The sequence below is a fragment of the Triticum aestivum genome, chromosome 2D (assembly GCF_018294505.1).
Source record: "Triticum aestivum cultivar Chinese Spring chromosome 2D, IWGSC CS RefSeq v2.1, whole genome shotgun sequence".
Classification (NCBI taxonomy): Eukaryota; Viridiplantae; Streptophyta; class Magnoliopsida; order Poales; family Poaceae; genus Triticum; species Triticum aestivum.
Genome location: NC_057799.1, coordinates 294,905,386 through 294,918,998, shown reverse-complemented (window position 1 = coordinate 294,918,998; position 13,613 = coordinate 294,905,386). Strand labels below are relative to the sequence as shown.

Sequence of the window (13,613 nt, the reverse complement as noted above, 5' to 3'; positions counted from 1 at the left end):
ACTTTTAAAAAACCATCAACTTTGAAAAAGTGAGCACCTTTATAAACATTTTTTGCAACCTGAATAAAATTTTAAAGTGCAAACCCTTTTTGAAACATAAATTTTTTCTGCAACCTGAACAAAATTTTAAAGTGCAGACACTTTTTGATACATAAACATTTCCTGAAACCTGAAAATATTTTGTGACATCTAAAAAATACCACAAGTTTAAAAAAATGTATGGGCCAATCCAAATGTTTATACAATGTATAATAATATTCGTGTGATTCAAAAAATGTTTTGTACATTCAAAAAAATTTAACATTTCAAGAATGTTCAGGAGTTTCAAAAAATGTGTTTGTGACATTTAAAAAAAAAGGTATGTATAATGTAAAAATATGTTTGCGTGATGTAAAAAAATGTGTCATAACCTTAACATAATATATGTACCATGTCCTTGAAAAAAGTGTAAGCAAATTTAAAAATGTTGAACCATGTAAAAGAGTGTTCGTGTAGTCTTATTAAATGTTTATTGCCATTAAGAAAATGTAAAACATGTATTTAGAAAAATATTACCATGTATTCAAAATGTTTTGAAAACATTTAATTTAAAAATGTACATAATGTATTTGAAAATATCAAAAGGTTATCCAAAAATATTTAATGTGTGTGTTAAAAATGTACATTGGGTACTGAGAAATTTAGTCATGTGTAAAAATAAAAAAATGAAAAGAAAACGAAAAAGAAAAAAACTAAGAAAAACCAGATTAGTTCGCTTGCGCGAGTAACTGCGCTACTGGGCCGGCCCAATTGAGCAAATCCCGGCTACGTCCTGCCAGGTTTAAAATAGACCGGGATTAGAGAGTTTGGTGTGCTCATTTCAGGGATTGGGAGTTCGGGGTTTGGTTTAGCTTTCGCCTACAAATTGAAGGTTTGTTTTGGACTTTTTTCAGATTGAAATGATGGGTTAAAATACTACAAAAAGTTTATCACGTAAGATGAAAATATGTGTTATGTTGTTACTAACGAGCTTAACGAGCTACTCGTGAAACCCGTTAGCTCGTTCGTTAAGCACGTTAAGCTTAACGAGCTGAAATCAATGATTGACTTTATTCATTAAGAAACGAGCTCCGAACTTAACGAGCTGAACTATTGAGCGCTCATTAAGCTCGCGAGCTACAAGCTTTTGGTCCAGCCCCAAGTGCCTCGTGCTGGATGGCGGCAAAGATCACTGCACCTCGGCCGTGCCGAGCAGCTGGTGCGTGGCACAATAGCGGCTTCGCAGCTGGTCAGCTGACAATGATGAGTACGGGCTGCAAGGACGGTGATAGCGACGGGCCAAGTGCGCCGGCGCGCGCTTTGGGCGCGGCCCAACCTTGTGGCTGGTGCTGGATCGGCAGAGGGGGAATGACAGCTGAATCCTATACAGGCCATTTCGTACAGGGCGCACACACCCGTTTTACACTTGGTTTCATAGCGGGCCGGCCCATCCTGCTTTGCTGTTTGTTTCTTGAAAACCCCAAAAAAAAGGTGCGCCTGCCGCGACTCGAACCCCGCCCGTTCGTTTAGCTAGCGATCGCACCAACCAGTTGGACTAGATAACCTCATGTTGTAGAATCGTTCTTTTTATTTTCTTTATAAAACGAGAAAAAGGCATCTGTTTTTCCAGTTTTCTTTCTTTTTTTCTATCTTTGTTTTTTCTCTTTCTTAAAATTCGTGAACTTTTTCAAAGGCGACCAAAAAAACCGGTGAACTTTTTTCAAATTCGATGAACTTTTTCCAAAAATCGGTGAACTTGTTTTTAATTTGATGAACTTTTTGTCGAACTCGATGAACTTTTTGTCAAATTCGACGAACTTTTTCAAATCCTATGAACTTTTTTTCAAATCCGATGAACTTTTTTCAAATCCGATGAACTTTTTTTCAAATCCGATGAATTTTTTTCAACTTAGATGAACTTTTCCCAATTTTTGTGTTCAAATTTTGATTAACTTTTCTTAGAATTGATGAACCTTTTTAAATTAGTGAACTGTTTTTGAAATTCGTAATTTTTTTCAGTTCCATGTGTTCTTGAGATTTGTGAACAAAGCAACAGAAAAAAAAAGAAAAAAAAAACGAAGGAACAAAAGGTGCACGAAGGAAAAGGAGCTAGCGATCAACAGTTGACCGGTCAACCACGAGAAGTGAACCACGATGCGATCGTCCTTTTGTGTTAGAAACAGGAAGCGATGGTCGAAAGGCGCACGTTGAACGAGCTGCGCGGCTCGTTTTTGGGCCAGCCCACATGACCAGGCCCGTGGGCGCTGGGTTCGTTTGCTGGCGCATAAGGCGCCAGCGAGGAGCTCTCGGAATGACTGGCTGGTGCGTATGCGTGCATGGGAACAAATGGATACTCTTATCCGGAAGCCACCAATGGGAGGCCGTCTCTTATCCGCGCCTCGCATAGATAACACTTGCCTGCCCTGACAACACGCCTCTCAACCACGAGTGGGATCGATCCTCCCGCGTACCAAGCCACCGACCAACATGGCAGCGTCTCTCCAAGCCGCGGCCACGCTGATGCCGGCCAAGATCGGCGGCCGGGCCTCCTCCGCGCGACCGTCGTCGCACGTCGCCCGGGCGTTCGGCGTCGACGCTGGCGCCAGGATCACCTGCTCCCTGCAGTCCGACATCAGGGAGGTCGCAAGCAAGTGCGCCGACGCCGCCAAGATGGCCGGCTTCGCCCTCGCCACCTCTGCCCTCCTCGTCTCCGTAAGCTGACTAATCCATTCTATTCCCGTCCATGGCCTTTTACTCCTGTCCAGTCCAGCTAGCTAGAGTGACGCGCGTGGGTGCAGGGCGCGAGCGCGGAGGGGGCGCCCAAGAGGCTGACCTTCGACGAGATCCAGAGCAAGACCTACATGGAGGTGAAGGGTACCGGCACCGCGAACCAGTGCCCGACCATCGACGGCGGCGTCGACTCCTTCCCCTTCAAGGCCGGCAAGTACGAGATGAAGAAGTTCTGCCTGGAGCCCACCTCCTTCACCGTCAAGGCCGAGGGCATCCAGAAGAACGAGCCGCCGGCCTTCCAGAAGACCAAGCTCATGACCCGTCTCACCTACACCCTTGACGAGATGGAAGGCCCGCTCGAGGTCGGCGCCGACGGCACCCTCAAGTTCGAGGAGAAGGACGGCATCGACTACGCGGCCGTCACCGTGCAGCTCCCCGGAGGCGAGCGCGTGCCCTTCCTCTTCACCGTCAAGCAGCTCGTCGCCACCGGCAAGCCCGAGAGCTTCAGCGGGCCCTTCCTCGTGCCCAGCTACAGGGGTTCGTCTTTCCTCGACCCAAAGGGCCGTGGTGGCTCTACTGGCTACGACAACGCCGTGGCGCTACCCGCCGGAGGCAGAGGAGACGAGGAGGAGTTGGCCAAGGAGAACGTGAAGAACGCGTCCTCCTCCACGGGCAACATCACGCTCAGCGTCACCAAGAGCAAGCCGGAGACCGGCGAGGTGATCGGCGTCTTCGAGAGCGTGCAGCCGTCAGACACCGACCTCGGCGCCAAGGCGCCCAAGGATGTCAAGATCCAGGGTGTGTGGTACGCGCAGCTCGAGTCTAACTAGAGCAGAGCAGAAGTGAAGATACTCATCTTGTGTGCATGCGTACGTGGGTTGATCGGTGGAGAGGAAACAATCGAGGCAACAATGTGTGTTTGTGTGTGTATCTAGTAATCTAAACCCAGGGTGTCGGTTTATATTTTAGCTTCTGTTATTGTTTCTTCCTCGCCTACTCATGATATTGATCCCCCATGAATGTTCACAAAATTGTCTGTGGACACTTTCTTCGTTTTACCTTCCTTTTGATTTGAATTGTCTGGAAATTTTACAGTATGTATTATAAATTAACAGGTAAATAATTTAGAACCATGATAAGTGCCACATGTGTGCTACAAACACATGACAACTTCGAATGTTTTTCACGGCAAATTTAGTGATGCAAGTATGACAACTTTAATGGTCAAGCATGGCAACTTCTTTTTCGGATGGTAAGTTTTTTTTTTCAGATGGCAACTTTAGTTTTAAAAAACGTCAGGGCTGGAGTGCATTGTGCCACACGTATGGTACTTATTATTTGCGATAATTTAAGACTAATAGAAATAAAGGTAAAGAGCCATTGATATAAATATATAAGCGGGCCATTAATTTTGAGAGCATGTTCATGCACTTCACTTGAGCTAGCCTCTTTTGTTAGACGACGGCACTGTCATTTCATATAGATAAAAAGAGGATTTATGGCGAACCAACATGTAGTTGGATGGTTAGGAGGACAGTGATATCTTTAATCCAACAAAGTTCAAGTTTTAGACTTACATTGGTGTTCGCATTTTTTCCAAATTTATTCCAGGCCTTCCGGAAACGTGCGTCACTAAGAGGAAACGTTCTGTTGTAGGATGAAACCCTAAGATGGGTCTTTTCACACTTGGAGGGAAAAAAGGGATGAACACCAAGAACACAAAGAGGATTCACTCCAACAAAACCCAATCACACATCCACTAGAATAGCAAACACATAGATCCACGAGAGTACATGAACAGTCAAAGGAAACAAGCATTAGGTAAAGTTCTTCCCGCTCCTAAGAGATGAGGTCTTGATGATGATAGTCTTCTCCAAGAGGTCTTGAAATCCACAAGTGGATCCTCTCCTAAGAGGCCTTGATCTCCAATGGAGTGGTAGAAGGAGCAAAGCTCTCAAATATCTCACACATGTCTTTGCTAACCCTAAACATAACCCTAGGTACGAAATATATAGGTTTGGGGCGAGGTGGATGAAGTGGAGGCCCAAAACCCGAACTCAGTCATCCATGCTGTAGGGCCTGTGCGCACGGGGTGCTACAGCCGTAGCTCCCTGTGTAGCCCGTGGGCACGGGTCTCGGGGGCTCGTGCGCACACGGTCGCCTAGGACTTCCTGTCCTACTCCTTTGTGCTTCCTTCTTCTTCCTCAAGTCCTTGGGGTGCTTCTCCTACTCCTTGGTGATGCTCCTTAGCTGCTTGGGAATGTTCCCCTTCGTACCTAATGATACATAGTGCATTTTGGTGAGGTAGCAACCAAGTCCCATTTGTGTCCATATGCATGTCAAGTAGGAAGGAGTTCAACTCGGTTTCCATTGCGCGTGCTCGAACTCTTGTCATAGGCCGACGTGGTGCTTGATGTGTTGGTGTAGAGTCCATGGGGATGATTGAAGGATGCTCCGCATCATATCCCCCCCTTGGGAGAGATCCGTCCGCGGATCGTGATCTTCATCAGCATGGTACTTGGCCAAGTCCTTGACATTGAAGATGTTGCTTACATTGTACTTGTGGCGTGGGATGTCGATCTTGTAGGTGTTGTCGTTGTAGCGTGCTAGCACCTTGAAGGGTCCATCGACTGGTGGTAGTAGCTTGGACTTGCGCTCGTTGGGGAAGCGGTCCTTGCGAAGATGAAGCCATACGAGATCTCCCAGTTGGAACACCATTGGTGTCTTGTTGATGTGGAGCTTGGTGGAAATGCGATGTACTTGACGCTCGATCGTTGCCCTTGTATCTTCATGTATCTTCTTGAGAAAGCTTGCCCTTGCACTTGCATCCATGTTTGCGCAAGAGGTAGAATGTCCAATGGGGACAGTGGGTTCAAGACGTAGACAACCTCGAAGGGGGACTTGCCAGTAGTAGAGTGCCGAGCTCGATTGTAGGCGTACTCGGCGATGGGTAAGCATTCCTCCCACTCCTTGATGTTCTTCTTTATCAACACACATAGGAGAGTAGACAGCGTCCGGTTGGTGACTTCCGTTTAGCCATCGGTTTGGGGATGATAGGCCGTCGAGAATAGTAGCTTGATGCCGAGCTTGGCGCATATTGTCTTCCAAAAGTTTCTTAGGAACTTGACATCGCGGTCCGACACGATGGTCCTTGGCACTCCATGCAACCTCAAGATTTCGATACAAAAGAGATTTGCAACATGTGAAGCATCGTCTATCTTATTGCATGGGATGAAATGTGCCATTTTTTAGAATCGGTCCACAACAACAAATATGGAATCCTTTCCATTTTTGAGTCCTAGGCAAACCAAGCACAAAAATCCATACTAATATCTTACCATGGTTATACGGAATTGGTAGTGGCATATGTAAACCATGAGATTGAGATTGTGACTTAGCTTTGCGACATGTAGAGCATTTGTTGGTGAAGCGTGCCACGTCGCGGAACATCTTTGGACAAAAGTACTTGAAGGAGAGTGTGGCAAAGGTCTTGTCGCGCCCAAAATGTCCCATAAGTCCTCCGTCGTGGGCCTCTTGTGAAAGTAGCAAACGAAGCGAAGACTCCGGTATACAAAGCTTGTTAGTGCGCATAAGGTAGCCATTCTTGAGATAATAGTTCTCCCAACAAGTGTTAGCAAGACATTTGGCATAAGGATTCGCAAACGTAGGATCGTGTGCATAAAGATCTTTAACATGCTCAAAGCCAATAACATTCAATGCAAGTTCAATAACTAACATGCATTTGCGGGAAAGAGCATCCGACACGACATTTTCTTTACCCTTCATGTACTTGATCACATAAGGAAAAGATTCAATAAATTCACTCCATTTAGCATGCCGTTTATTCAACTTGGTTTGACCTTTAAGGTACTTCAGTGTCTCATGATCGGTGTGTATGACAAATTCATGTGGGTGAAGATAATGCTCCCAAACATGCAATACTCGCACTAAAGCATATAATTCTTTCTCATATATGGGATAGTTAAGTTGAGCACTGGAAAGTTTTTCGCTAAAGTATGCAATTGGTTGCTTTTCTTGCATCAAAACTCCACCAATTTCATTACCACTAGCATCACAATGAACCTCAAAAGTTTTGTCGAAATTAGGCAATGCAAGAATTAGAGCATGTGTAAGCAAAGATTTGAGCTCATCAAATGCGGTAGATTGATATGGAACCCAAACAAAGGGTGCATTCTTCTTACTCAAAGTATGCAACGGTGCGGCAATAGTGTTAAAGTCTTTCACAAAGCGACGATAAAAACCCGCTAGACCAAGGAAACTACGCACTTGTTACAAATTAGTGGGTTGTGGCCAAGTTTTAATTGCTTCAGTTTTAGACTCATCAACATGAACTGATGTAGGGTGGAACCCTAGGGACCGATCTTTCACGATTGGAGCGGGTCCTACAAAGAACACGAGGGGAAACACGAGGGGAAAACGAGAGACAACAAGATTCGATTACACATGTGCTAGATCCTCGAAACACAAAGAGATACACGATCCACGATCAACAAGGGGCAATACAAGTAGCAAGTTCTTCTCTGTGAGGATGTCTTGAGGGTCTTCCCGTTAGGTGTCTTAAATCCAAGATGGATATTCTCCGTAGAGGCCGCCGTCTCTCTCGATGGAGTAGATCCGGATGGATGAGCAAAGCTCTATCTCTCAAATAAGCTATCATAATGCTGACCCTAGAAAGAGGGAGGAGGGGGAGTATATATAGTCTAAGTGGACGAAGGGGTACATGGGCCTCGGCCCAATACGCTGTCAACACATAGGCGTCGGACGTCCGACAGCTACCGGTCGTCTGGTGGCTCGCGAGGGTCCGGACATCCGGTACTTGTCGAAAGTCTGACGTTTTGGCTCGGGATGGTCGGTGTCGGATTTCCGGCCGGCGTCAGAAGTCCAGGGCGTCGGTCGTCCGGTGGTCTCCATACTTCTGACGTTTTGGTTCTGTGACGGCGATGCCAGTCGTCCGGGGGATGGAGCATGTCGGACGTCAGCTCGGCGTCGGTCGTCCGGCCGCTGGAGCGTGCGCAGGCTGGGACTCGACTGGCTGGCTAGAGCTCCCAGGCATCGGACGTCCGACGAGTACCGGTCGTCCGATGGCTGTCAGCTTCAGGCAGCTTCTTCTCTTGGTCCTTGTACTTGGTGTCCTCGCCGTCTTGTCCATTTGGTGTAGCTATTCCGAGGCTTTTGTCCAAGCACCTGATCACACATAGGGTCTCTGCTTGAGGTAGTAGTCATGTCTCATGTGTAGAAAGTGGTAGTTCGGAGAGGAGCGACTTCACCTTATCTTCGATAGCCCTTACTCGAGCTCTTGTCATTGGTCCAAGTGGTGTCGTGGGAGACGTAGGTAGGTACATGGGGATGACCTTGGGATGCTCCGCATCACCCCCCCACCCTTGGGAAAGATCCGGCATCGGATCAAAATCTTCATCTTCATGGTAGGTAGACAGATCTTTGACATTGAAGATGTCGCTCACGTTGTACTTGTCGCGCGGGAGATCGATCTTGTAAGCATTGTTGTTGTAGAGTGCTAGTACCTTGAAGGGTCTGTCGGCTCGAGGTAGAAGCTTGGATTTGCGTTCGTTGGGGAAGCGTTCCTTGCGAAGGTGTAGCCAAACAAGATCTCCGATATTGAATATCATCAGTTGCTTGTTGATGTTGAGCTTGGTCGCGAGTCGTTGTACTTGGCGCTCGATGGTGTACCTTGTATCTTCATGCATCTTATTGAGGTAGTTCACTCGTCACTCGCGTCCATGTTGATGCACTCTTGCAGTGGTAGAGGAAGAATGTCTAATGGGGACAACAGGTTGAAACCGTAGACGACCTCGAAGGGGGACTTGCCGGTAGTCTTATGTCTTGCCCGGTTGTAGGTGTACTCGGCTATGGGTAGACACTCCTCCCACTCCTTGATGTTCTTCTTGATCAGCACGCGTAGTAGAGTGGAGAGCGTTCGGTTCGTCACCTCCGTTTGGCCATCGGTTTGAGGATGGTATGCCGAAGAGAACAAGGGCTTGATTCCGAGCTTGGCGCATAAGGTCTTCCAAAAGTAGCTCAAGAACTTGACGTCGCGGTGCGAGACAATAGTCTTTGGCACTCCATGTAAGCGCAAGATTTCTCTACAAAAAAGATTTGCAACATGTGAAGCATCGTCTATCTTGTTGCATGGGATGAAATGAGCCATTTTTGAGAATCGGTCCACAACAACAAACACAGAATCTTTGACATTTCTAGTTCTAGGCAACCCAAGGACAAAGTACGTACTAATATCTTCCCATGGGTGATACAGAATTGGAAGTGGCATATAGAGACCATGGGATTGAGCTTTTGACTTAGCTTTGCGACATGTAGAGTATTAGTTGGTGAAACGTGAGACGTCCGGAACATCTTTAGCCAAAAATAGTTCTTGGAGAGCATGGCAAATGTCTTGTCGCGTCCAAAGTGTCCCATAAGTCCTCCTCCATGAGATTCTTGCAAAAGTAACAAATGAAGAGAAGACTCGGGAATGCATAGTTTGTTAGCTCTCATAAGATAATCAGCTTTGATATAATAGCGTTCCCAAGACGTATGCGTCAAACATTTGGCATAAGGAATAGCAAAAGTAGGATCATGCGCATACAAGTCTTTTATGTGCTCAAAGCCAATGAAATTCAATTCAAGTTTAGTAACAAGCATGCATTTGTGGGAAAGCGCATCCGCCACAACGCTTTCTTTGCCTTTGGTGTACTTGATGACAAAGGGAAAAGACTCAATGAATTCACTCCACTTAGCTTGACGCTTGTTCAACTTAGTTTGACCCTTAAGGTACTTAAGCGTTTCATGGTCGGTATTAATGACAAATTCATGAGGGCGAAGATAATGTTCCCACTCATGAAAAACTCGCACTAAAGCATATAGCTCTTTGTCATAGATGGGATAATTAAGTTGTCTCTGGAAAGTTTCTCACTAAAGTAAGCTATGGGGCGGTTCTCTTGCGTTAAAACACCTCCTATGCCGTTACCACTAGCATCGCAATGAACTTCAAAAGTTTTGTCAAAGTTGGGTAATGTAAGCACGGGAGCATGAGTAAGCAAATTCTTAAGTTCATTAAATGTGGTATCTTGAGATGGTCCGCAAACAAAAGGTGCATTTTTGTTACTCAAAGCATGTAAAGGGGATGCAATAGTGCTAAAGTCCTTAACAAATCTACGATAGAAACCGGCTAAACCAAGAAAACAACGCACTTGTTGCAAGTTGGTTGGTTGGGGCCAAGTTTTAATAGCATTGATCTTAGATACATGAACACCCTTAGAAGATACAACAAAACCCAACAAAACAAGCTTATCAACACCGAAAAGGCATTTGTCCATATTAGCATAAAGGCGCTCTTTTCTAAGAGTTTGCAAAACGGTTCTAAGATGGGTGGCATGATCTTTGAGAGATTTACTAAGTAAAAGAATATTGTCGAAATAGACCACAACAAATATGCCAACGTATGGACAAAGAACAAAATGCATGACTCGCATGAAAGCACCATGTGCTTCAGATAGGACCATTGGCATGACCAACCATTCATACAAGCCAAACTTGGTTTTAAAAGCGGTTTTCCATTCATCACCTTCTTGTATGTGGATTTGGTAATAACCACTTTTAAGATCAATTTTAGAGAAAATTGTGGCTCCGCTAAGCTCATCTAGCATGTCGTCTAAGCATGGAATGGGGTAACGATATCTAACTGTGATAGCATTGATAGGACGACAATCGGAACACATGCGATATGTACCATCTTTTTTTGGAACAAGGATTACCGGGACGGCACAAGGGCTCAAGCTTTCTCGTACATGGCCATTGTCGATGAGTTGTTGTACTTACCATTGGATCTCCTTGGTTTCCTCGGGACTGACGCGGTAGGGAGCCTTGTTAGGAAGAGGTGCTCCGGGGATGAGGTCGATGCGGTGTTCGATGCCTCATAGTGGAGGTAGACCCGGAGGTAGCTCATCGGGGAATACATCTTGGAATTCCTGCAATAGAGAAGATAACACTAAAGGTAGATTATGAGAGGTGTTAGTTTTTGGTGCCTCGTCCTTGCACAAAAGGACATGGTGCATAACACTTGATGGGTTCTCACACACTTCTCTTATCTCACTTTTGGTGGCAAATAGTACTAGATTTTTCTTGTCGCTCATCGTGGAGGCACTCATTTTGTGCTTGTGGCTCTCACTCCCTTTTGGGCGGGTCACTCTCTCACTATTCTCTCCACGATGGGTGGCTCGCTTGTCGGCGATCACTTGACTTGGCGACATAGGTCATAGCACGTACCCCTTTCCCTTCATCTTGAAGCTATAGTGGTTTGTTCGCCCATTGTGGATGACGCCTCGGTCGAATTGCCATGGTCGTCCAAGTAGGAGGTGGAAAACGGACATCAGAACGACATCACATTCCAACATGTCTTCATATGCTCCTATCTTGAAGGAAACTTGAACCATGTGGTCCACTTGAATAGTGCCGGAGTCGCTTAGCCATTAGACCTTGTAGGGATGGGGAGGCTTCATCTTGACCAATTGGAGATTGGAGCATAGTTCTTCACTTGCCAAGTTATGGCAACTTCCTCCATCGAGGCTGACCTTCACGGACCTTCCATTTATGCTGGCCTTAGTGTGGAAGATATGGCATCTTTGGTCTTCGTCTTGTTGATGTTGAAGTGTCAAGACCTTGGAGAAAAAGAGAGCGGGGCTCGAATCTTCGTCACAAAAGACTTGATCATCATCGTCCTTGTTCACTTGCAGGTGCATAGCCACATTATCAATGGCGTCCATTTCTCCTTCACTCATGGAGTCGTATGTACCGTAGTCGTTGAGAATCATTGTGCGCTTGTTGGTACACTCGAAGGAATTGTGGCCTCGGCCGCCGCATGTGAAGCATTTGATGGAACTTGTCTTGATGGTCTCATCCAGTGGAGTTGTAGATGATGAATCTCTCGGCTTGAAGTTGCTTGTAGTAGGAGGACGACTTGAGGTTGTCAAAGTTTTCTTGTAACTTGACTTGTCATCGTTGCTTGTAGAAGACTTGGTTGAGGTAGAAGGTGTTGGAGTCGTTGAAGATTGGGTGTTGGAGAAGCCATATGACTTGGAAGAGAACTTTGCATACTTGAAGTCATCTTACACTTGTCGTTCCGCCTTGGTGGCTTGGTGCACTAGCTCGATGAGGTTTGAGTACGGTTGGAAGTCGGCGATGTTCTTGATAGGATGATTGAGTCCATTCATGAAATGTGCCATAGTTTGCTCATCATCTTCCGTGACATTAGCTCGTATCATGGCAATCTCCATTTCTTTGTAATACTCTTGAACACTCTTTGTTCCTTGCTTGAGGAGTTGTAGTCACTTGAAGAGGTCGCGATTATAGTATGTTGGCACGAAGCGCGCTCTCTTGATATCCTGCATTTGATCCCAAGTTGTGATTGTTGGTTCACCTCTTGCTAATCGATGTTCAATGACTTGCTCCCACCAAATGAGGACATAGTCTTGGAACTCAAGGGATGCCATGGCGATCTTCTTCTCTTCCTCATAGTTGCGCAAACGAAAGATCTTGTCAACCTTCAATGCCCATGAAAGGTACTCTTTGGGATCATTGCTTCCGAAAAACATGGGCATGGTGAACTTGAGTTTGCCATAGTGTTGCTCTTCATTGTGTTGGGGTCGAGGGTGATGGCCTCCTTGACATGGAGGATTGTGGCCCTCTAGTTGCTCTTGGCGTGGAGGATTGCCATTGTCTTCTTGCTCTTAGCGAGCTTGTACTTCGTGTCGAGCTTGTGGTTCTTGAGGAGCTTGTTGTTCTTGTCTAGCTTGTGGAGGAGCTTGAGGAACTTGACGATGCACTCGTGCTTGATATCTTCTTTCTTGAACTTCGTCGCCAAGTGCTTCTTCTTCTTGACGTGTATGGCGGTTCCGGTTGGCAACGACACGATTCGTATGTCGGAGGGCACGTAGCGCCTCAAGTGCTTGAGCTTCACGTCGTTCTTGTTGTTGACGTAGCGTGATGGCATCTTGCTCATCTTGATGTTGGTGTTGCCATTCTTGCATTAGCTCTTGTTGGCGTCGTTGTTCTTGTGCTTCCTCTTGTTGGCGTAGACATTGCCTTTCTTGTGCTTATACGAATGTAGCTTGATTTTGACGATGTCGATATTCTTGCTCTTCAAGTTGCTCTTGTGGACCATTGACGTGTAGAGGATTGTGGGTTGCTTGACGGTCTTGGTACGCGGCTCGACGTAGAGTGTTCAATGTCGGTGTACTTGAGCCGGAGATGGTGTCAGAAGAGTGTTTACTTGAATGGCTCTATCTTGAGTATGACGAAGTGGTAGAAGAACGGTTGACCAACAAGGCGCGAATCTTGTCCATTCTTGCATTGTTCTCTTGTTTTTGTTTGTCGAGCTTGTTGTCGAAGTAGTCTCTTGTACGTTGCTCGGAGAGTCGCAAGTCGGTGGTGAGGTTGTCGATGCGGTCGCTCATAGCTTGTTTTTCTTGATGCAATGCTCTTTGTGCACCGAAGAGGTGGCTCTTGGTGACGTAGGAGGTTGAGTGGTCGCCTTGCTCGATGAAGAATGGTTTGGTAGAAGAAGTTGGCCTATCCATCATTCCAAGCAAACGTCTGAGTTGGAGAAAGGAAGAACAATACCAAGTGTACCTTGACTGATGTTGAGGGTGGATCAAAGATCACTCAATGATGTAACAAGGAAATAGCACAATTGGTACCGTATCTCGTCAATCTCTCACACCTACACAAAGAAAGCTTATGGTGGAGCTCGGTTAGGATGGTGGCACAAAATTTGATGCAATTGTTAAGGAGACTCAATAATGTTGAAAAAGATTCGCAAATTTGCAAATGCA

General features: G+C 45.9%; 1 protein-coding gene across 1 annotated transcript; it reads left to right on the top strand.

Moving 5' to 3' along the window:
* The first annotated feature begins 2,326 nt into the window (after positions 1-2,326).
* On the top strand, positions 2,327-3,937 carry LOC543291 (oxygen-evolving enhancer protein 1, chloroplastic-like). Its single transcript, NM_001405776.1, has 2 exons — positions 2,327-2,730; positions 2,817-3,937. Exons 1-2 carry the CDS (start codon positions 2,506-2,508, stop codon positions 3,576-3,578), a joined length of 987 nt encoding a protein of 328 aa, NP_001392705.1. The 5' UTR covers positions 2,327-2,505; the 3' UTR covers positions 3,579-3,937.
* Positions 3,938-13,613: the final 9,676 nt, after the last annotated feature.

Coding starts and splice junctions, on each gene's coding strand:
- LOC543291 (NM_001405776.1), top strand. CDS start 2,506: ATGGCAGCGTCTCTCCAAGCCGCGGCCACGCTGATGCCGGCCAAGATC. Junction 2,731..2,816: donor CCTCTGCCCTCCTCGTCTCC/GTAAGCTGACTA, acceptor GCGTGGGTGCAG/GGCGCGAGCGCGGAGGGGGC.